The sequence below is a fragment of the Acanthaster planci genome, linkage group LG08 (assembly GCF_054643075.1).
Source record: "Acanthaster planci isolate LZ-2023a linkage group LG08, COTS_SCS, whole genome shotgun sequence".
In the NCBI taxonomy this organism is placed as follows: domain Eukaryota; kingdom Metazoa; phylum Echinodermata; class Asteroidea; order Valvatida; family Acanthasteridae; genus Acanthaster; species Acanthaster planci.
In genome coordinates, this window is record NC_141784.1 from 20,384,820 (window position 1) to 20,409,416 (window position 24,597).

Genomic DNA, 24,597 nt, shown 5'->3' on the forward strand with positions numbered 1-24,597 from the left:
TCAATATGGTTGGTTAAAATGTTAATTTTTCCCCAATCACTAACATCAGGGGCGGATCCACGATTTTACCCGGGTGGGAGTCAAGCCTGTCAGTTATTTTTCATTTACAATCGTTGGGAATTGGCGCACAGGTAGGTCATTACCTGCATTACATCATCCGATGCACTCAAGCGTCACATCTACACGTGGTAGGATGTCATCTTCCGCCATGTGTAATTGTTATTTCATTGTTCATTATTTTAGTTATTTATTTTTGTGGGGGGGTGTTAGAGCGGGGAATTAAGGTGTCGATAAGGATGACTTCATCATTCTTGTACAACGTTTTATATATGTGGATACACACTAAACGGTTTCAAGGAAACTTAAATGGATCATACTGAGAGCGAGACTCAACTCGGGCAGGGTTTACGAAGAGCAAGATGAAACCACTCCACCAAAACTCGGACTGACTTCAATCAATCAACGTTAACTCGCTAGAAAAAAGTCACTCGAGCGTCACTTCTATACGAATAATGAAGGCTATAGGCTATAACAATCCAAAATCGTGGAGAGTGGTCGAAGATAGCAACATTAGCGTTTGTTTACAATTCGTGTATTTATTGTTACGCAAGGTAATTCACAATAGGTACTGGGCCACAAAGGATTTCAATTATATTTTAATATATCGCAGTGGTTTAATTTTTGTACAGAAAAACATAGAATACGTTAGTTTATACATTTTTATATATGCTTTTGCTGTATAATAAGACCATGAAATATTCAAACTATTACAGCGTATTAGAGCTCTGGTATTATAATGTGAAATAATAATTGTGAAATGTTATATTTATTGAGGTTTTGTTTAGAATTTGCAAATAATTATTCATACTTAAACGTAAAACTAAAGACATCTAAAGGGAGTTATATCTTGCGTCTTGCATGTACTTCGGCAGTATTAACATAATAGTGATTTTAATTGCTGTTTGTATCCGACTCTAGCATTGTGTATTTTCTTTTGATTATAAATAATCACCCAAGACGAAGAACGTGTACTTTCCGGTTATCTCCATAATGGTAGAATTAATGCCCCCGCTTCAATCGTTTCCGTAGACTTTGTCTAATCCCACGACATGCAGAATTCATGATACATAATTATAAATATAAAATATGCAAAGCCGTGGGGGTTGCTTTTTCCTGACTCTAATTTTGTAATGCCCTTTACAACCTAAGAAACCAATCATCTTTTGCTAGCGAAATTTTCTGGTGACCTTTTTTTCTGTATGTGTACCCTAATTGCAGTATAGTATTATGACCTATCAGACATTTTGCACGATACACTGTCTTTCTCAAGTCAGTTCAAGTTTGCCACCAGGAATTGAATTCCGAAGTCTTGTACGCTTGGTATAACATAGTACAAACCGGAATCGGATTGGCATACCAGCCATGATTCGGGTCTGGCTAAAAGTGCATTTTGGATTTAGTATGTTAGTGGCGCTACCGAAAATATCTGTACTGATCTCAAATGATTTCACATGTTAATTTATGGAAGGAATTTTTCCTGCTCGAAAAGAAAATTTCGGCCGTCTAATTGGTCAGTATCAAATACCCTCTTAGCAGTGGAAAATGCAACAAATCGCTTCAGTGGAGAATCCCTTCCCTTGTATGCAGTTCATTCTTGTGAGTTATAAAGTGCCCTGGAACCAGCGACAATATCTGACGACTGGTCACGGCCTCTTATGGCATGCATGTACAATATCAATTCACCGGCAACCAGTCTCTTTGGGGAGCTTAAATGAGCCATCTTTATTTGGAGTGCGCGGTGTCCGCCGTTTTAGGTATAATTACGCAATAAATTATTACTCGAGTGAGGTTTCAGATACGACCTGTTTCACCCAATTTACCGGTCATGCTGTCGACGAGTTCCTTGTTTGTCGTGGCCAGATGGGGTCATTAGTCATCAAGAAAGCACATATAATAAGCATAGGGCAAATTCGAGCCACGACTATAGTTAGCCGTTCTTCAAACAACATCGCCAGAACGATGGCTGGCTTTAACCGTCCAGTCGACCATTTGTAACCAGGCCCTGGGGCTTGATGGCAACGCTAGTTGTCATTAGCCGGTTCTATTTATCAGTATACGGAGGGAACAATACGGGCGTTTCACAATAGTGCGCCTCCAAGAGTTTGCAACGCGTTGAACAATCACAGTGTGCAAAATCTGTCGACCCTTTCCAAACGTGCAATGGGTAAACAGATTTCGCGCATTGTGATTGGTCAACGCCTTGCAAACTCTTGGAGGCGCACTATTGCGAATCGCCCATTATTCACATGAAAATAACAGCACGAGATATCATTGACCATGAATACTGCGAGAGTAGCAACCGATGGCATATTTCGGATATTACCAAATAGTTCACAAAGCAACCTCGACTCCATGGGCTGCATGAGCGTTCTTCCACTAGATCGCACAAGGCATGGTAGGAACCAACATGGCGCGGCAAGATTGTACCCATGGGAACGAGGCTGTTCATAAGGGAAGTGAACGTGTGAGGGAAGTTTAAGTGTAACTGTATTGCGCCTGCGCATTGATGATAAGAAGCAACTGACTAGATGCCAATCTTTAGTCCGACCCCGAACATGCTCACTTTGGTAGGTTCTTGTGCTATCACTCTTTGGATGTTTTAAAACTACAAACCAAGTACTTGCACTTCCAAGTGGAAGTAAACGTTTTTGTTATGTGACTGTCGAAAAAGTGCCATCTTTATAATTCAAACGGTGCCACATGATTACGATGAGCTGTGATGGGACAATTTTGATACATGGAGCTACATTTGGGTAATGATACATGACAGTATACAGAGCAAATTAAACCTTGTATAAGCAGTGATATCTCATTCCTGTTTGCAGGCGTGTGGTGTCTCTTCCTACTATTTGCCTTCTAAATGCATCTTGTTCGGTTCCATGTACCTCTTTTTTTTTATCTTATCTCACCCTTCTCACCCCGATAGAACCACCATCGCCATCTTCATCTCCACCTCCTCGTCCGTATCACAGGTCGCGTCCCAGCCTCTCCGTTTCATCCAGGAGGAAGTCCACGTCGGCCTTGGTGGCGGCCGGGTTAGAGAACACCATACGGAAGAAGTTGACCCTGTTCCCTAGCGGCTGGTAGCCCACCATCAGGGTTCCGGCGGCCATCATGCGGGCCTTAATCGCCGGAGCGACCTGCCGATGCGCGTAGAAGAGGGATAAGGGGTGAAAACCGGAAGTGGTAAGTCCAAAGCGCACGAACACTGTACATAAGAAAGTTCGGTCGTGGCTAATATGAGCTTTGAAACTGCCCAAGATGCTTTGACAGTGGCATATCCAGATTTGGGTTGGTAAGGGAATTGACTGGAGCTCTTCTCTTCAACGCGAGAAACAAGAGATTTTTAATTGGGTAGGGTTTGTGGTGGTGCACTTTGGGACACACTGGTACTGCCCGGCTAAACAAAAATATTCTCTGGCAAACCAGTTTTCTCCTGACCGACCCGTCATTAGGCGAAAACTCCACTGCCACTGCCCCCCCCCATCATTGGGCCATCTTTTTCATGATGACAACGATTTAAGCACATTTTAATCACAGTTTATGAAGACTCAATGACTGATAATAGCGGATGCACTGTATCTGCAGGTGCACCACAGTTTAAATACGCATGTCAAACGCATTGGTAACTCGAGGTGCGCGTGCATATTCGCAAGTCACAATACAGGGTGCGTTCGCGCGGTTACTCCTGTTAACACGAACAGGATACATGCGCATTACACTCGGGTAAGGAGTATACTTTCCCCCACCCTCTGGCGGGAGTATACATTCGCTGACCCCCGGGTCGTACTCCAGCCGTTCGAGCGCTCAGGAGTATACTCGTGTTCACACGAGTAGCTCGCTCGAGAAATATGGAAGGGCTGCGTAGCACCTAGATCAGAATATTGACAAGAATATAATATCAAATCAGCTTTCGGTAACTGAGTACCTTCTTCTTTGCGTTACGACTTAAGCGCGATCGTGATATCATCACAGCAATGGCTTCTACTTCTTGTCGCTGGAGTGGCATACAGGGTTGGGTGTTGAAAATACCGTTCTGTACACAAACCTCTCGAGAAGGGATGGTTTGCAACATAGTTCGTGTCGGTATATGACTAACTCGCAGCGGTGGTTGAAAGCGGATGGTTGAACCATGCCTAATTTGCTTGTTCACTGGTTTGTCTTGTAAGAGCAATCGCTGACAAACTGTGACCTTGCAGCCGAAATGGCATCCGTCACAGGAAACCAAAATCATCACGGGTGTCGATACTGAGTCTGAATCAACAAACAGGGTACTCACTCGTATGCACCGAGGCTTTCAATTGGATTGATGCGCACAGCGACAGTGACGTGACAAAACAAAACGACTGTTTGTGTAAGGATGTTACTTGAAAGTCCTGCAATGGGGCTTTTCACGCACGTTTTTCCGCGGCTTAAAAACTGGAGGCACAAGAGAGCTCTCTGTGATTTAACTTTGCTGTTACCACAACAGCTTTCAGCAAAAAGAAAGGAGATTTCCCACGAAAAATCTTCAAAATCCCTTTTACTTCGCCTGATTTGATTTGACTAAATAATTTCCAAGCAACAAGTTGTTCAACCAAATCAAAACTGTTCACGTGTGCCTTTTCCGCATATCTTTACCCATAGGCCTACGTCTTTCGCTGTTTTATAGCGATAAATTGCCAAGGAGAATTCCAAACGACATTCGGGGGACAGAAATCGCCTAGTATAATATAACAGCGAGCGCCAATACCATTCAACGGATAAATATGCACAGGCCTACTGATAGGAAATTGATTCTGCTGGCCTGTTGACTAGCGATCCACCGGTCCCCAGCCATCACAGACAAACACAATTGATCACTCCAAAGTCGGCACTCGTGTTTGCCCTTATCCACTTTGGGAGTACCGACACGGGATTTTGCCTTGTTCGTTCGCTAAAAAAGAAACCCGCGGTCGATTTTATGGCATTGGGCGCAGTGCATTAGCGACAAGCGAGAGCTTTTTGTCGGGAAGATAAAAAATATCTAGGTCGAGCCACTTAAGTGGAAAAATCATTTATACGGGGAGATATCAGAGATATTTTTGTGAGGCTATTTTTCTCCAGCCTTGGCTCAATTTCACAGAGCTGCTTAAGCACAAAATTTGCTTAAGCGAAAGAAAACCTTGCTTGATAAATCAGGTAACCAGCCACAACTCATATACATGTTATGTATATTGTTTTGGAATGGTATTTAGCTGTTTTTTGGTTAGCGTGACAATCACATTGAGTTTGAGTTGGTAACTTTTGCTTATTAAGCAAGGTTTTTCGCGCTTAAGCAGATTTTGTGCTTGTTAAGCAGCTCTCTGAAATTGACCCCAGCTGGTGCTACGTGCGCTGGTTACTCGTTTTTTTAAGTCAGAGGAGAAGAATTTGGGTTGAAATATTCATCTGGGCATATAATTATGACTGAAGAATAATTGAAGCATTATTCAGAGAATTCCGGGTCTTTGTTTAAAAGGATGTGGCTGCAGTGGTCTGTCTGTGTGTTGGTCTGCTTGCCTGTCTTTGTTTATTCCGCTCTATGTGATCTGATCAATGTGCTGTGTCAACGGATTTTCGGCTCAGTAGTCAGGATGTCACTTAGTTGTCTATTCGTCGAGCGGCTCGGTTTGTCTAGCTCTCAAGAAGGCAATCGCTTTTTTCTGTCGGTTGGTCGGGCGATATGTCTATCTGTCTGTACCTTGTGAAGCAGAAGCTGTTTTTCCCTTCCCTCCTCCATACTTCGTAGACTAGGCGGTATGTACCAGTAGCATACATTGGTGTGTTCAGGCTGAAAACCGTGTGAAAACAGAATTTCAGCCAATGGTAACGCCACTTCTTCACAAGTTAGCTGCATTTTCTTCCAAAAGGGAATTTGGCACAACATTCCACTCTGGCAACTTATTACGAAATTGGGAATCACCTTTCATCATTTCATGTTTGGATCCATCATTGTATTATTCATTTACTGTATTGTATAATTACGTCGTTGGGATTGTTATCACACAGTGAAAACAAAAACAGACAAGCGTTAGATACATCCCTGAACGTTTGTCTGTATACCTGTTTTCCATTATACTCGAGTAAGCACTGGAGTCCACAACCACAACACTAGACAACATCGCTGTATGGGGTATAAAAGCCCTTCTCCTCGGCCAAATCACCACCATCTACTGGGAAGCCTGGAGCCATGAATTTTTCTCAACACCTAAACGACCTTCTTTTCTCATCAGTCGTGACTAGACTCCGAGACTTGGAACGGGAAACTCCCTACCACCGCTCTGTTTTGCTTTCCCCGCCCCAAGCATTAAGGAAAATCACACCCTTGAAGGTAACCCAAACTGACCTCGTGGGGTTTTAGGATTGCATGAAGAGGCAGGGTGAAATTAAGGTCAGAGGTGGACGCCGAGAACAGCACTGTTCCAAGATGAAAGCAAAGGTTTCACCCCACTTCGTTTTGTACAATTTTCGAGGTAAGGAAAATCCAGAGTGATTTCAGAAGGGCAATGATTCCCTTATCCGAATAAAAAAGAATCTCCACATTTCTGATTAAAGCATTTTCTGTTTGACATTTCTCACCTTGTCATACACAAGTTTGAACCCTTCTCTCGACTTCAGCTTTTCCAGCAGGTATCTAGTTATGAAAGACAACAGAGGCAAGCGGTGAGCGGAGCTGTCACGAAAGGACAGTGACTTCCGGCGCCCGCACAGGCAGGCAAATTTACACTGTGTTATCGCTTGAAAATATTTCTTGTCATGTTGAGTAAACACGGCTTGTTCTTGAATCAGAGTCGCTTTTGGAAGCCTTTTCCACCTCAAATGCGCAGAGTGGACTGCGGACGAGATTATACTCAACGACCTCCATGACATCTTTGCTTTGCAGATTTAATCCTTAAAGATGCGCGGGAGTCTTTGTGGTTCATAATTATTAGTCAATCGCTGCCCTGGCTCCGGAAATTAAATGTTTACCCGAGGAAGAAGCAGAATGTCTATCGCTTGTCGTCAACAGAATTCATTCATCGCTTGACGTACGCATGAGTGATAAACCGTATACTCACTGGGCTAGATCGAAGAGCTTATTGACGTGGTTTTCGAAGCCCCGTGTTCCCTGAGAGGGGGAAAATTAATACAGCACATTAGGCGAGTAACTTTGAGGACATGGGTTACAAGGAAAGTGATTTCGCTAGACTGGGCCTCTGCTGGGTTTCCCGGTGTCCGGATACCCGATCTTTACAGAAACAGGGTCCCGGTTCCAACCGCACTGGCCTATTAGAGACATGGCAGAACCCCATTCATTTCTTTCTCCTCTTCAAAACTTCCTAAGTTGGGTGAATTGTAGCGTAATGCTAGCCACTAACTTCGGGTAAACTGTCCCTAACACCTCTAGTACTTTGGCAAATATTGAACAATTTCTCATGAGATGGCACTGAACTGGACGATGATGTCATGTATACAAAAAAGGTGGTTTTTCAAGTTGTCATCGACAAAAACAAACAAAACTGTATCCTACAATAGAAATTCGAGCGCATTGCCCTCAACGCGTAAAACGTGTCGTTTTACCTTCGCGCGCCACATGAGCCAGAACTTGAACACGTCCACGTGCCGACCGCACTGAATGGTCTTGTCACCCGTGTCGTACGATACGTCGTAGTGTTTGTCCTGCTGGAACAAGTAGGGCGCCCTCATCGAGTTGCAGTCCTCTAAAATACACTGCACATAAAAACGGGGAAAATCCAGTGATCAGACAGCTAGTTCCGATCTGAACTCTTAGCCAGCACGAGTTTTGTAAACAAGAGTATTTGATTGAGTTGTTGTTTCAAAGCATAACTACCATCAGTTCTGGGTGGTTGTCTTAGGAGAAACTTCCCAAATTTGCCACGTACTCAGTCGATACATGTACAGTGGTTGCTTCCATCTAGACCAACCAGTGCATCTAGAGATTACAGGCCCCGAACTGGACCAAGAGAGTGTGGATTGTTTCTAGAAACTGCGGCTTCCTTGGTGGGTACTGCACTCCAGTGGCTCACAAACGACCAGGAAATGCACGTGTTACGCGGTTGCTTCGCTAGCACAGACATACGAACGCACAGACAGAGCAATGGGCGAAAGGATGGATGGCAGGCACTCACATTGCCTGTATTGTTTCCACGTACCGACTCTACATATGCCAGTTTAGGTAAATGGGGGAGTTTTTTCGCAATCAAAAAATGGCTTCGTATAACTTTTTGGCTGGAATTCTTCGGCTGTGCATAAATTTCATATATCGAGGGGGTGAATTTACCCTTAGGTTTGATTTTAGTCGGGTTCCACTCAGATCACGAAATGATTGTGCAGTTTTGAATACGATCTAGTGGTATATACGTTTATGTCTGTGGTCGCCACCAACAAAACGAACACTCCCCGCCAACATGACCCTTTGCAACCGATGAGGGGGTGCTTCTGCTTAAGGCGGATACACTGTATTCTTACGTCTTCTTTGAGAAGAACAGCGGAGCATTGAAGCAAGACACCCATGAGCTTGTGAGGATTCCACGTCACAGAATCGGCCCTGTAAAAGTTGTCACCAAAGTTACACTCGAATGAGATTCTCTGAATCAAAATGTGTTTGTAATGCAGTCACCATTTGAAAGAAAAGTGCAATACATGTACACAGGTACAATTTCAAAGGACTGTCCCCCTCTGTTTCCCAACTCCATCAAGTAAGAAAACTTGATCGCTACGTAAGATTGTCCAAAGCTTTTCCAAACTGGGGAATTGCGTATACTGGCGTGTCTGCTCCTGAAGGTTGAGGTTCGACTTGACTGTTATTTCCCGACGGTGGCATTACCCAGTGACGTAACTGCGGTACACGTTGTACGGGGGAATGGTGGGGCCCACATTTTCTGGAGGGGTACCCAGGCGGACTGTAATCACGTTTTTCCTTCTGTCATGGGGGAAGGGGGAAGGGATCGTCCCCTTTCCCCTGTCTTAGTCACGATACATGTCCTAGCCAAGTTAATAAAGATGTATTTCAACCTCTTTCCCTCCTGCACTGCCTTACCTATGGATGCCATCCATTTTGTGTCGGTGCTTCCTGGACATGAGAACGCCGCCACCCCAAGCTGCCTGCAAGTAATTACTTACAGTTAATATTGGTGGTCCTTATTGCGTATAATTACAGATCTGATATCAATTGGCTTGCATACAGGTAGATGTTTTTCAGACGAAAAAGTTGGAATTTAACTGGGTCACAGTTAAGGTTAGCCTTTTTTCTTTTTTTAAATATTTTTTTAATTAAGTAGGAAGCACGCCCTCTCTCTTGGACAAAACTTGCTTTACATTGCAGTGGAGGGCGCTTTTACACGAAGCCGTGGATTGGGTCAGCAGACGGTACGTAAAGGGAGCTGCACTGGTATCACGTGCAAGCTACATGTATCTTGAAATGCTTACAGGTATTTTTTATTTATGATTGCTGGAGAAATTTTTGACAGAAAAATCACACACAAGTCCAACAACTGTCGATCTTTGATGTAAAAAAAATTCCTAAAATATGGCCAATAATTATCGGGCCGGGGCTGCTATTCCTTACACTTCAAAGCAAAGTTAGTGTTTTTTATTATTATTATTATTATTATTAAATAACTCTCGTGGATGCATTATGTACTTTCCAATGGAAAATAGGTTATTTGTCAGTCTTGAGAGGAGACTAGTCTTCACACCTCGTAGAAGCTTTCCCTGTTGAGATGCCAGGCTTCCCCTTGAAAAATAAAACCCAGAGCCGCGATTTTAGTCTTTGTTCAAGTCGAGTTTGGCCAGCGTCCAGCCATGTACTCACGTCTACGTGCATCCACAAGTTGTACTTCTCACAGAGGTCGGCCACTGCGTTGAGCGGATCGAATGCACCTAGCACAGTCGTACCGGCGGTAGCGTTGACAAAGAATGGTTTATCACCCTAAAAACGAGATTGTCATGTGGAGAAAACGGAGAACACGTTGGCCAAATTAATGTCTGTAGTGTGAGGTGAAAACACGTGGGGATATGAAGAACGATTTTTTAAAAGCAAAACTTGTGCGCCTCTCAGGGTGGATCCAGATTTTGCTTTTCTAGGCCCGTCAGATTATGTTTATGTCCGATAGTTGCCGAGACAGGGAGACACAGTTGCCGCATTACATAATACACTTGCCTTTATACACGTATGGTAGGATGTCACCGTTATTCATTATTACTATAATGGTCACGTCATCTATACTATTTTTGTCATTATTGTATGTGTTTGACCTACCCCCCCCAAATCACCTCCTGCCTCTGTCTGGAGACCCTTTGTTCAAAATAAGAAATAACAAGTACGTCACTGTTCTGTTTATCTGGAGGAAACGCCTATTTCCCAATTTCTCCGGTGATTTTTTTTTCATACTTACTCTTGCAGTCGCTTGTTGAATCTTGTTCTCCAAGTCTTCCAAATTCATCTTGCCTCTACATTTGACACATTAGAACAGAAATTAAAAGGAAACCCTCATGCATTATTTGAAAGTTCATTGCTTGGTCGTGTCGATAGACAGGTCATCGACTTCAACCGGCGCCAAACGGATGTATGAATTGAAATGCGGGAAATCAGTGTTGTAACGAGTCACTAAATTTGGTGACTCGAGTCGAGTCGAGTTATTAGGTCGAGAAGTCGAGTCGAGTCTCTTTGTGTAGTTGAGTCGAGTCAAGTACCGAGCTCGAGTCGATTTGACTCTCAAATTTTGGAACAAAATGCAATAAAAACACAACATGTATAAGTTATTTTTGGTATTGTTTCCATGAATGGAGGAAGAAACAAGACCGGGTCGCACTGTGCCGCATGCTCTGTGTACATCCTGTACTACGTATTCACGATAGAATAAGAGCAGCGCCGAAAGTCAGATTTCAAATGTTTTTCGCAAAAAAGTTTGCTTTTAAATTTTTCGAGGGTTGGGTCATTTGGTCCCAGAGACTCGAGTCGAGTCATTTACCCGTCGGGACTCGAGTTGAGTCGCCAAAAGTTGTGACTCGAGTTGGACTCGAGTCATTACAACTCTGTAGGAAATGTAGTTCGATTTTAGAAAATGTTGATATTGTTTTGGCCGAAGACAAGTAAGAATAATCACTAACTCAAACATCTTTCACGAGGAATAGGTCTTTGTAAATTACTTGACTGACTGGAATGTGCTTTGAATTCAAAGTACGTTTCTGGTTGCTTTTAAAAGGATAATTAAAGATTTCTCTGTGAAATTTACCTCGGTCTCTTACATTCCTAGGAAGCATAAGTTTCTCAACCCACCCTATCTCAATGAAAAAGAGGATGTTAAACTTTCCGATTAGTCAAGAAACTGTTCACGGCGCCCTCTCTCGAAATTGAAACTCCAACAAAATGGGTAGTGACATTATTATGACATACAGTACCTGTTATCTGTATCGATATAGACGACATTGTCTGTTCCAATGCCCAGGATGGCCGCTGCTCTTTTCAACGAAAAGTGACTCTGTGTATAAAAGATGGAGAGAAAAATTCTGGTAAAGTTCATTGTATTATTGATTGGGTAATGATTGAAATGTTTCCAAAAAGGAGGAATGGAACATTTCAATTTATCTTTTCCGGAACAGAATTGTCTTTCAAAAATCGCGGAGCGCACAGTCCTATTATGTTTCTCATAAATACTTGTTGGCAGATCTATACAAAATCAACATTAATGCAGGGTTCCACAGCGAAGTAATATTAAGTTTATGCATATCCCGGACTTTTGAGAATCACGGAAAGCCGTATATTTGAAACTCGAATAAGCCAAAACTACGGCAAGGACCAGGCTCTTAGATTGGGAATATGTGTTTTTAATCTTCGAAGTGCGACAGCCAGATTACAGCATTGAGTTCTGATATAGGAGAATCAAAAACTCTTAATAGACTAATGAAATCCTATTATACGTCATAACTGTGGTGGTACCGCACTCACACGCACATTCTTCAGCTTGACGCACGCGTGCATTTGGCAAGTCACGACACCCTGTTGAACGAAGAGGCACGAAACGCGCGCGCACCACCTGTTCGCGAGCAATCTACCGCCGCAATAATGGCGTCTGATCCAGTCGTCGAATTACACTGTAGGAAAATCAAAAAGTCCAATACCAAAAGACGGAAATCGACAACGCCCAATCGTCAATAGAATCAATTAACATCTTGGCTAGGGATGTTTGATTCTGACTGTAACTGTCATCGGCCAAGACGTACACTACAGAGCCAATTGGTTGGCTACGCGCCCGAAGTCGATCTCCGCACGTTAAACCGTTTGACCAACTTTCTATTTATGTGCCACCCAGTTACATGTTTTACCAATCACAGTAATGTCGCAAGCCTTGTTTAAATGTCTGTAATTTTTGTAGTCAAAAGGACTTCGCTTTGATTTGCATCATGCTGCCGAAAATCTGTACAAAATCAACCCAACATTGTGAGAGAGTCACCTGAGAAATCTCTTATAAAGCCAAAAATTAACCTTTCTATCCCGGTTTTTGTCAAAGGGATGATTACAGGTCATATCCTGTATGAACATAAGTGATGTTTTTCCGAGACCAGCTGGCCGACGTGATTACTCATTTTCCGCCCAGATAAACGTTTTCGAGACCCTCCTTGCCAATTAGCCGCCGACGGATGCTGCTTGAAATGCGACTAGTATCCTATTTCCAACTTGGTGCTCGTGGGCACTGACGTGAAACAATGATTATGGGTTGGTAAAAGTTGCGTAAATTTATTTGGAAATTGGGGGATGGGGAAAGGTTGGTGGAGTGAGGAATGACTTGCCCGGCCATAAAAATTTGAAAAGCGAGGGGGTGGCACCATCTGACTCCTTATGGAGGTCGATGTTCATGATATTGATGTACATCTGTAATATGTGTTCAGAATGGCATATATTTATGGCTTTTTCAAATTGTTTTCGCATTTTAAGTCCTTGGGAGTCTGAAAAATTCTTCACAGTCCCCTTTAGTTGTTTGCTCTCCACGAAGAAGTGTTGTGAGGGATGATTCAATAGCCCATCCCCCACCCCAAGAAGTGTTGGGGTATGCCCCCCGTCTCCTGGGATTTACGCCCATGGTTAACATGGAGTAAAAACAAAATGCGGTGGAAGCTAGACTCTCTTACCATCGGCATTCGGGCTCAGCATGTCGTGGCTGAACATGTTCGGTCGAGTCATCGGCACCTGGGACCGAATGACGGTGGAGAACACCAGAGTGTTTAGACGATCCTCTCGCTTTGGTTTGAATCGCACCTGATATTTATGCACCGTTGCATTTGCATGACCTCTGTTCACAGTGTGGTCATAATGTCACTGAATATGTCTGGGTTGCTTGAAGTGGCGAGATCAACGAAACAAAATCAGTCTTGGATTCGCGAAAGAATGCTGAAATGTATTCCCCTTTTATTGAAATGGCGGCATAAGAAACGCTGGGATATATTTTGGGACAAAAAACTATCCTACTTCTACCCTTTTTGTCACAGATGATTTTCAAACATTCACATCCACATTCATAAGATCTTTGACTCTGCTCGCTGTACAAAATGATAATGAAAACATCCTGTTGAACTTTGATACAGCAGTCATTTGCCGTAACGGCGCACCCGTTCCCCGCCACGGCCTGTGTTTGTCACGGTTTCCCGCGAATCTCGATCTTGAGCACTGAGTAATCCAACACTGGTTCGCTCTTTTGATGAAGTCCTGGCAGTGAAACGACTCGGATGCGGATTGCTGATCCCTAGCTGGATTCGCGTGAAACAAAACTCACGTCTCGTTTAGCCTGCCATACCTACGAGACACGTGAGCCTTATTTATCTAGAATTTAGGACTCGGTACAATCGTTCCACTGAAATGCGATAACAATAGCTGAGCAAAGCAAAAGTGGGAGGGATTGGTAAACGGAGGAGTCTCGCGTATACCTATTGCAGTGATCTTCAAGCTCATGGTGAACTGACGACCACGACAAGAGGCATACACAGACCCCCGTTAATCATGGAAGTGAACCTACGTAGAATTTATCCACGACTCGGTTTGCGAGTATCAATTCATGGTGGGCCATTTTCTTTCCTCGCATTGTTTGAAGCAACGAGTTCAATGAAAGCTTTTAGCCTTGAAATCGACAAAGGTATGCAAAGATGTTTTGAACCAGATTAAAGGAAGGCAAAAACGAAACTCTAGTATTTATTAATGCACTAATACCTTTCTACTGCTGCGATATTTTGGTCAAATGCTGATACTCCTGGGTTATGCATATTCATATTCATGTAGAGTAATTTCGACCTGACTTGCACTCATCGGTAGCGACAATGTGCACTTATCGTTTGAACCTTGACACACTAGTCTCCACACAAGGCGTTCTATTTCCATATTACGAAGCGTCAAGCAAAGTCTGCTGTTGGCTTGGTTCATTGTACATGTATGTTCATGTAGGCTTCGTACTGGGTTCATGGAATGTTCGCTGTGTTGAATTTACTGCGTTTGTGGTCGATGAAAAAAACGAGGAAATTTGGCTTTTCTTAAATCACATAGGCCTATATCGCTATCTTTAAAAAGGTGTGCCTGATTCGTTCATCTAGCAATGAGCTATTATATGCAATATGTATTTATAAAAAAATAGAAAAAATAACATGACTTAAATCACTGCAAATGATTTAGTACCCAATCTACTTACCCTCCTCGGCCTAAGACAGAAGGCGTGTTGCCTTCTTTGGGCAAATTTATTTGTTTACATGTTTCAAAATATCTCTGTCAAACAGTTTTCTTCTTAAAAACAGGAAAAAACAGGAAAAAACTTAGGACAAATGAAACAGTCGAGGTATCCGTTTTGGAGCAAAAGCAGAAATTACCTGTCTCGATTCCACGCTGCTATTTGGGCAGAGTGGCGCAGTCCGACCTGCCCGTGGCTAACTTCTGCTCAGTATGATGAGGGGTCAAACTTGCTTTTTACGTTTTGTGTGTTTGCCTGTTTCAGTAATCACGGTGTGGTTGCAACTGTGTCTGTTTGGTTATAGAAGTGCCAGTTTCAATATTGGCTTTTATCACATAGCCTTCGCTTATAAATTTTGTGCTGAATACTTGGAAGTATGATCTTCGAAACTAGATAAAAATTGGTTAAACTGAGAATGTTTCGCAAAAGAGGTAATGACAGCGGTAGGCCACACATTAATAATAACAATAATAATACGAAAAATTGGTAAAGGGCAACAGTTTCTGTAGAAAACGCCCCATTCAGATGCGCATTCGACGCTCGTGGGTTTCCGTTAACACGCCGTCGACCACACAGAATGAGTTTTTATGGCTCATCATAAAAAAAATTCAGAAATAATCCGTAAACTGGACGGGAACCTGTTTATTTAAATTCGACTGCAGCAACACATGTTTTTTATGCCTCTCCATTTTGAGGTGTGAAATTCGACCCCTGACATTCATGTGTACCTGATGTTGAAATTGAATATAAAGGAAAACAAACACACAATCTAAACGGAGATGCTGAGTGTCACGGTTGTGGCAGATTTAGCCTAAGTAACTCTAGTTCCGCGCATGTACCGTATATGACCAAGTATAACTCTCTTAATATCGTAAGTATAGGTCTGTCACCCTCCCCCTTATAACAATTTTCATCCATGATGTAGGCCCACAGAATGTAGTCTTACCGTATCATAAGTTTTGGGGTTTATAATTATTTCGTCAAAATGCACGCCGATTTTATACATTGAACCGAGTAGACTTGCATCGACTGTTCGTCTGCATACTTCTTTTGTGAAACATTAGTTTTATGGGACTTCCGTTTAAATGGGCGCTTGGAATGGGCCATTGTTTTTAGATGAGTATTGTCGTGTCAAGATAAATCAATGTTCCCAGTCCACCACAATCCATACAAAGTGATTCCTGAGACCACAGCATGGGTGTAACAGCGTAAATTCGCATTCCGACTATGCTTTGATTACAACCAGTCCGTGACGAGTCAGCTTAATTGTTATGGTGTTTACGCTGTGACTCGATCTCGTCAGAAGGGGCATTCCCCTCGTTAGTTGTCCCCGCCCCCCGAAAAATTCTACAAACGTGTCCAGTCTATGCAAGCTAAGGGATGTAATGGGCAGGTTGGTCTAAAGGTTGGTATATTACTTAGAGAGGCTCAGGTTTAAGAATTGTTACGACGGTTATTTAAGATAGCATGAAGTGGGCGAATGATTCGATTGGTACCATTTGAATGAGACCACTTACATGTTCTGACGTAAAGAGCACTAGGTTTGGCGCCCCACTCAGGCCTCTCCGTTTGCAGGACGGGACGTATTTATGCCGAGCACACAGCACAGCATATAAATTAGAAACAGCGCCACCTGTGATGAAAGAACATCGATGAGAATATATGAGGTTATCGGTTTTCTTCAGAATATTGTGTCACTTGATTTTTTTTCACTATTTTGTTCCTTGCTAATTAGTTAGTGTGAATGCATTTTGGCCATGGTGCTTCGGTATGGCCGCTCTTTCACACTGCATTGTTGAAAGGAACAAAGTTTGCTGAGACCAAAAATGATTTCTCATGGAAGTTGGAAATATCACTTTTGGTATGGCAAAGACCAAATCTCTGGAGAACTAGTTTTGAAATTTACCCCGAAAGGAAGACTTTTAGCTTTTTAATCTGTTAATTTCTCCCACCATGTTAAAGCCATATGCGCTTTCCCAGAGTCACGTGATCGATCTGTCTGCTGCCACTTTTTAAAGCTCTGAGGTTCCCCATTTTCCCCACAGCAACGCAGAAAAGTGAAGCGCCTCCATCTTACCGGGAGCGAAAATACCGTCGCCGTCTTTGTACCCTATGATCTCTCGCATCTTCTTTAGGATGGCCCGCTCCATCAACGTGAACACCGGTGCAATCTCGTACGTAAACCTGACCAAAAATATATATATAATTAGGGTTTTGTTTGTGCCAGATACACCACTTTGCGACTGCAGCCTCCGCCGTATTGCAAAGACTGAGGGGAGCAGTTGTAAAGAGGCAAAGCTCGCGTGGCGAAATTCGCTTCCAAATATTGAGGCAGTGTACGCTGTACGAGAATCGTTTGTCTTATTTACGGATAGGATTTGTTTAGAATGCGTTGATACTTTGGATTTCGAGAATACTTACATGTTGGTATTAGCCGCTGCAGAGAGCCATTCTCCCGCTAAAGAAATAATGTCAAGTCCCGTGGATAACTGGTTGAAAAATCGCGGGTGACCTGTGGAACGGATTTATAACACACAGCTGTAAATAATAGCTTTGGGGTGAGATGAGTAAAGGAAACGGTTGCTTACCCTTCCTCAACCCACCAACAAATATCTACCAGCAAAACTATCGTTTGTGGTTTCATCTGAGGTCAATGCATGGTGAAGCAACAAATTTGGAAAGCTTTTGAGGAGCGCGGTTGCACTCAATTACCAGTGTGGACGCAGTACTTGAGCGTGTTCTGACAATCCTGAAGGATCTGATCTAAGTTCTCGGCCTTGTCGGGAATCTCCAGGTGCAGTCGCTCCCTGAGTTCGTTGGGATGATGGAACTCCAGAATCTTGCTGGAACGATCAAAGGTCGCCTGGACGTACTCCAAAATGACCTCTGTCACCTCCTTCAAGAACTTGGTGGTCAGGCCTGTGCTCCCTTTGCAGGGCAGGAGATCTAGAGAAGAGATATGTCAATATGTCGTTAAGCATAGGAAATGTTTTGAGGCCTACTGTTTTGATTGGGCCCAAAAGAAGGTCTGGTATCTTCAGGGTAGTATCGCGTCGGCTTGAGGGTGATTTTTTTTTCTTCTTAAGTGTTTCTCGAGTGGTTGGTATGATGTGAAATAAAGGTAACAGCCGTCTGGTCGGGACGTAACCTTCTCAGTGTCTCTTTTTGTTTCACGGTCTCCTTTTTACTCTGGTCAGAAAAAATTAAATGCGAAGAAAAAATTGTGATTGCACTCGTAAAGATGCATGGTTACATGAAACGATACCCGATACGTACTGCCTCGTTTGGTTTATTGCAATGAATTACACCCGGTTAGTGACTGATTGGCGCACCGAAGTCGCGCCAAACCACGTGCATGAGATTTAATTTGGAAGTACACGAGAATTTCGACGAATGAAACGGTTAAGCGACAAACACGCGCATGGCGTCGAAAGATCGACTTTTGCCGTCGTTCGGAACGACTTTGGAACTCCTTGGTTTCACATGTCACTCTATTTTTGAATCAGCAGAACTCAATGCAAATTTCAATATTTATGGTGTCCTCAGTAAATGGGACCTTGAGAATCTCACAGTCCTGCGACAGCCCCGGTGATTCGGATGTGTCGACAGACGTAGATGTATGTTGGTCCTGTAACTAATGCAGCTGATGAAAATACATGTACGATTTCATTGGAATTCTGTGACACAAACGAAAATTTACTGGTATATTTTCAAGTAGTTTGTCGACCTGGTCACAGTTGGAACCACACAAGAGATAAATGTCATGATGCTTTACGCGGCTTAGGTCCTGACCTTTTTGTCCATAGTACTATGCGTTATTTCAGCGACACGGCTTTAGGTTTGCTCACCGGCTGTCATGTTTATTTCGTGCATATTATAAAATAAAAAGTTATCCATTATTCATGCCACGACTCGTTCTATCAATACGTGATTTTTGTCTTGCTTGCTTGATTTCATTTTTAGACGTGAACTGTTGTTTTTCATAATAGTAGGCCTATGGAAAAGTATTTTGTTTCATGTAAATATTATACGAACTGAAATTATAACCAGAAATAGCTCACCAAGAAGCGAGGTTTGTGTGTGTATTTCTATGTCTTGTGCTAGTATGCGCGGCTTGAATTAAGTTTGACTGTCTCGAACTGACACCTATCTGGATCGACTCAAGTCACTGGTAATGCTCAGTGTTTGGTTGGGCGCGACTCTGCCGTGCCAGTCTGAACCGGGTAACCGGTGTACATCGTGAGTTGATATCACTGAGCACAGCGGCCGTCTTCAATCTTCAATCTGCAAGGTGTTTTAAATTGACTTACATCATAATGTACTCGCTGCAGCTCACCTGATATTAAGTTTGGTTGTAGAGGCAGCCCTGAAAGACCCCGATTCTTTGTAAGTTGGAAGAAAAATATCTCGGTAAAGAGCATGAATTCCCCCCCCCCCGAAAATGGCTACCCCCGTGGGATGTTCGTGTGTCAACAGAATGGACAACACGATTCTGAAAAATGAAGACTTTAGTCGAAAAAATGTCGACAGTACAGTATAGAAATGTCAAGTTCAGATTCATGGAAATGTAGGGGGGGCTGGGGCTTTGTCAAGCCAGCGGGACAAATCATTTTTGCCGGCAACTCAGGAAACAAAAAAAAACTTTGCTTCAAACCTTGTAGTTGGAATCATTACACATTGCCCAGTCGTTGCCAGGAACGAAAACTGGCAATTTCTCGCCACAACGTATTAGCGACCATTCAACCGCGGAGGACTCACGCCGCCTGCCGTAATCGGCCTGCCGGTACCGCTGTCTGTTCATCATTAAATTCCGCAAAACATTTTCATAAGATCGAATCGATGCAGATTAGACATGGAGCACGAAGGGGGGGGGCTATCACAGTTGTACAAATACGGGTAGTTTAATGGCAGAGAATCGAATTATGGCAGAGTGGTCACAGGGTGTTGCAAGGAGGGATGGGGGTTTGTGCGCGCATGGCATAGTGTATGCTTGAAGTGGGTATCCGGGGTATGATTTGAAGGTAAACAGAAGCAGGTTTAAGCAAACAGCGCCGCGTACTTTACTGTCTGGCGATTGATAACTGGAGGCCGTAATTTCAGGGATGCAGTCTGCGTCCGTTACAAGTGAAGCGAAGCTCCAAGAGTTGAAATGAAGATGATATTTCGCGCCAAATTTCAAAGCGTCTTTGTAGGGTTTCCAAATACCCGGCGGTTGTTAGTGAAATTATTGTGTGGGTTCGAACGCCGGGGGTGCCGTTTTATGTAACTGCAGCTGGCAAAACGTTCTCCGTGGCAGCGCACCGTCGGCACAACCGTGTTTGACATGATAGGTTATTTGGTTATGTCCAAGCTCTCGTCGTTTTCATTTTTTGGTTTCGTCCGCACTGTAAGTGTACATTAGGCCCGTATCTTTCTTCGCATGCACCGCAAGTCAGTCGTTCTCACCAAGCTGCATCGGTTTATGTATCTGCATTTCGGATTTTCTTTTCAAAGCGTCTGCGGCTTCTCAGCCTTTCTGAAATGGAGATTAGATTCCCGAGTTTCGGAAAGTTTCTTTTTCTTTTCTTTTTTTTACTTTTCTTTGCTTGCGAAATATTCGACTATTTGTATGCCTTGTTTTTGTTCTTTTTTCAGCCAGATATAAACTGTTCCTACCTGCGGCGAATGGGGCACTTCGCAAGGCCCACCAACTCATGAAGGTTTGCTGCAACCAATACGTTTTCATTACGTTGTCTGTAGCAAAAAAGGGGGGTTGGGAAGCGGGAAAATGAGACGGCAGGGAAATGGAAAACTTGAAAATGAGATTTTAGAGGTTTTTTTGCAAAACATATCTGCACAAGGTTTTCTTTTATTTCTCTCAACATTCGTAACTAATGCAGTGCACTTAATGAGGGTGCCATTGCATGTCTGTTGTAAGGAACATATCTTGGCTGGGTGACCTTGCGAAGTACATCTCCATCCATGTGATGTTTTAATAATCGACTCCCCCCCCCCACACACACACACAAAGAAAACAAAACATTGTTGCGCTTTTGCCAACATTGTCTTTGGTAGTGAGAAATCCAGTCGGTGTGTCATTTTGTCGGGAAATACTGTCTACCGCATAAAATGATATGGCTACTTCGATTGCATAAAGAACTGTAAGTTTGTAGCAGAAAAGTTGGACGTTTGTGGCATTTATCGTGGCTTTCAGATTTCTTTTTATGGCGTAAAGGAACCTGTTGTGCTTTCTGTCTTTTTTTTTTACAATCGATTCGCAACATTCATGGAAAGCCTGAAGTTTTCTTTCTCACGTGACATATTTATAATAGTCCCGTTAACATGCAAAGTGTTGCCAATAAACATCTTAGGGTAAGTGGGGGAAATGAATTTTAAAAATTCGTTTCAGGACAAATTTAATGCAGTTAGCGTATTTTGCAACGGCTGCATACAACAAAACGCTGGTTTTTGTATTGTAAAAAAAAAAACAACTTTTTTTTCTGCAACATGCTTGTCTTAAACGACGAAATGAGTTTAGAGATAAGAAAACTGCTAAGTACCTTTGGCTCGGAATTCGAAGAAGTCTGGCTGATCATCATCTTCGTGTTGTCTCTGGTTCTTCTTGGGCACCAGGAGTTGGCCCTCACTGACTGTGCGATCCACCAGCCGTGGCCGGTCCCCGATGACACGACGTCTGGGCGCCGGCGGATTGGCTGCATTCTTCGCCTGGTTGGGGTGGCAGTTGCCGGTGGTCGTCCGGTCCTCGGACACGTCTTGATTCTCTGCATCCTCCGGGTTGTTCTCCACCTGGAGGAATTCTGACTCCTCCGAGACCGTTCCGATGAGGTTGGTATCACTGATCATGTTTCCGCTGGATTAAGTACCGAGATGACGGCGTGCGTGGACTGCAGGACAAGGGGTCGTGGAAGAATCACGTCTACTTACAGTCTCGTCTGACGGGTGTTGAGGCAAAAACGTCAAGACGTCGTCAGCGAATCTTTGGGTTCCACACGTTTATCTGTTCACTGGTGGAGTGTTCGGCAATTTCTCTGTTAAGACTCTCGATAGGCTTCCCCGGCCGCCTCAAAGATGTTGCATTCATAACTCGTTCACTTTGTCGAATCCAGCAAGTGTGATACTAGCCTCGAAGACTAGTCAAATCTGTGTCGGCGTTGTAGTAGAATGGGATTTCTTGTTCCAAAGTGGCACATCGAACAGTTTTCAAGGGCTTCAAAGTTTCTCGTAGAACCGTTCTGAGCGATTTTGATTTCCCTCTGAATGGTGGTTTCTTTACGCCCGATGTGTGAGGCAGTATAGTTATCTGCCCCCTCTGCCAGCCGCACACCTGTTTCTGCGCGGTTTACCACGTCCTTGTCATTACGACCGTTCGCGATGCGCTCGCCCGTGAAAATCAGCTCCCGACAGATCCGTCCAAGCCGATAATTGAATCCGTGGGCATACGGCCCTCTGATTGGTCAACAATGCGCAGGTTGGGTGATAAAAACGAGGTTTGTGGCATGTCTGATCAAATGGAGGCATGAAATTCGCGGTGGAGCCTATACTGGCTTTGCTCTGATAGATACATAGTTCATTGCTTGCCCTACAATGACACACCATCAGGAGGGCCCACAAGTACCAAAATAGTTGGAGCTAAACAGCAGATGTGCGTTTGGAAAGCAAAATAAAATTACAAAGCAAACGTCATCTTCAAAAGTCCACCTGAAGCGGTTTAAACGCTTGTTTAAATTTCTTGTTTGTGTCCTTTTTTCCCTTAACCTAGGCCTGTACCTACCCCTGGAAAGATGTCAAATCGTTGCTGGCCCCACGAAGTGACCTGTACCTATTATAGACAAACTTGAGATTTAAGTACCGCGTGGCCTTACAAAAATTTAACAAAAACCTGACAAATTCGAACCGATACGTAATGGGCCAAAATGGGTTCAAAAGTATGCCAAACATGAAAATTGGTAATTACTTATGCATGGAAGTTCACTTGTTTACATTTTCAAACAACGTCATCAAAAGCCAATTTCTGATAGTTCATCATGTTAACGATTGTAAGGTGTGTTTTTTGCTGCAAAATGTGAGCAGCTGTTGATTTGTAAAAAAAACACCAAAAGTTTTGTGACAAGTGCTGTATTATTTCTTCATGGTATCCAGCATTAACCGGAAAAAGAAGCTATACACACAGATGTTGACTACATCTGACTTGTTAATTTAATTAAATAAAATCCTTATTATTTCTTTTCTTTAAATATGCAAGAAAAGAGATTTTAATGCACAGTTTTACTCCAGAATAATTTTCAAATAGGTACTGATTTAGAAATTAGGTAATTTTTCTCTTGTTACTCGTTTGTGTTCTGCAGGGAGAAAGGACAAAGTCAGACTAAATCTTTAACCTCAGAATTCTGCAGTACTCTGCATTAATTAAATCCACTTCGTCCATATAAGCAAGGGCGTTTTAACAAGTGAAATATAATCTCTCTAAAAATGAAGGTCGCCTCCTTGAAAGGCAGATATTCCTAGCATGAAAATAAAAAAAGGATAAAATCTGGCCAGCTGTCAATTCAAGATTCGTAGATAATAAAGCTCCATCACGATCATGACTAATATCTTCAGATTTTCAAAAAAATGACAAAGGTCAGTTTCTGGCACCGAAAGGTTTTACGGTTAGAACAAAATCTCGCATTGAAATGTATTGTAAAATGTGGCAATTGTTAAAGCTGTTTTTCCCGAGTGTCGCTGGCAGTAAGCAGAAAATCGTGATCTTTTTTTTTTCTGAAGTTGCTGACTCGAGTCTACTGTGAATCAACTGATTAGAGTCAACTCCGGGGCAAGATTCTCCTCAGAGTGTGTGGTAATCGATTCATGGTAATGATGGAATGAAAACAGAGAGTAAACAGTGCGAACTCGGTGGACTCGAATGCAGCCCAATAATGCAACAATACAGCGTGCTTAATGCTACATCTGCGCTCACCAAGATCTCATGCAGGGAGTGATGGTGCCAATTCGATGTGTTTCTCACGGCAATAACTGGAAATGTCCTCGTCGCTCCGTCGTCATCATCGGTCGTCACCGTGTCGTCGTCATTGTGCTTCTATCATTATCGTTGTAATATTTCACCACCGGCTTTTTGGTTTGAAGTGGTCTTGTGAAAAAGCCACGTGTTCTTAAGCTTACGTGTATATACTTTCTGGATGGTTTTTATAAATACTCTTGGCTCTAGCCCATCCATGTTTGCCTGTGGCGGCCGCCACGGGTAAAAAATACTAACAATTATAACGATTACAGATATTGATATCATGCATGATGTATAATTATATTAATATGCCGTACGAGAAAAACGCTGTCAACGTGACTTGGGTACTGGTACTGGGTACTGGTAGCCTGCGTGCATAAGCACACGTGGTACTTCCCTGGTAATACGACTTACTTTTGGCGTTGGTTTACACTCCAATAAGAATTCGCCCACTTGACCCAAATTCCCAAAATTTGATATGAATGACAAGTGAGTGGCCAAATTTGACTCTCTTTGTTTCTCACTGTCTTCTTCATAGTCCATCGAAATGTGTACTTCATTTTTTGTCAATGGGTGCTCGCTGGCAACTACGGGCTTCCGTAATTCGTATGCTTCTACTTAACCTTAATTAGAATATTATTTCGGCAGTTAGTTTAGTAACTACTAATCCCTGCTTGCTATTTGTACCAGACAGTGTCTGGTGCTTGGATTTTGTAAATGTTTAAAGTATTTTATTGCAGTCAGTTGCGGTCGTTAAAGTCAATTTTATGAATGTTCCAGGGATATGGCGGCGTTACGGGGAACAGAGTGGCAGATTGGAAGAGATTG

General features: G+C 43.0%; 1 protein-coding gene across 2 annotated transcripts; it reads right to left on the bottom strand.

Annotated features, from left to right (window-relative positions):
* Positions 1-570: 570 nt before the first annotated feature.
* Positions 571-22,671, bottom strand: LOC110977380 (glutamate decarboxylase 1-like). Of its 2 annotated transcripts, XM_022231456.2 has the most exons (16): positions 21,311-22,671; positions 20,427-20,504; positions 17,484-17,717; positions 17,193-17,283; positions 16,849-16,955; positions 16,289-16,404; positions 11,464-11,543; positions 10,458-10,512; positions 9,875-9,991; positions 9,101-9,165; positions 8,530-8,608; positions 7,621-7,770; positions 7,119-7,168; positions 6,640-6,694; positions 5,762-5,851; positions 571-3,200 (listed from the first exon to the last, which is right to left on the bottom strand). In XM_022231456.2, the coding sequence occupies exons 1-16, from the start codon at positions 21,612-21,614 to the stop codon at positions 3,027-3,029; spliced, it is 1,845 nt and encodes a 614-aa protein (XP_022087148.2). In that variant the 5' UTR covers positions 21,615-22,671; the 3' UTR covers positions 571-3,026. The 2 variants fall into 2 exon arrangements, with proteins under 2 accessions (XP_022087148.2, XP_022087158.2); XM_022231466.2 differs by lacking the exon at positions 20,427-20,504 and having other exon boundaries at positions 21,311-22,610.
* Positions 22,672-24,597: the final 1,926 nt, after the last annotated feature.

Coding starts and splice junctions, on each gene's coding strand:
- LOC110977380 (XM_022231456.2), bottom strand. CDS start 21,614: ATGATCAGTGATACCAACCTCATCGGAACGGTCTCGGAGGAGTCAGAA. Junction 9,166..9,874: donor ACTTGTGGATGCACGTAGAC/GTGAGTACATGG, acceptor AATTACTTGCAG/GCAGCTTGGGGTGGCGGCGT. Junction 7,771..8,529: donor CTGTTCTTCTCAAAGAAGAC/GTAAGAATACAG, acceptor TTTTATGTGCAG/TGTATTTTAGAGGACTGCAA.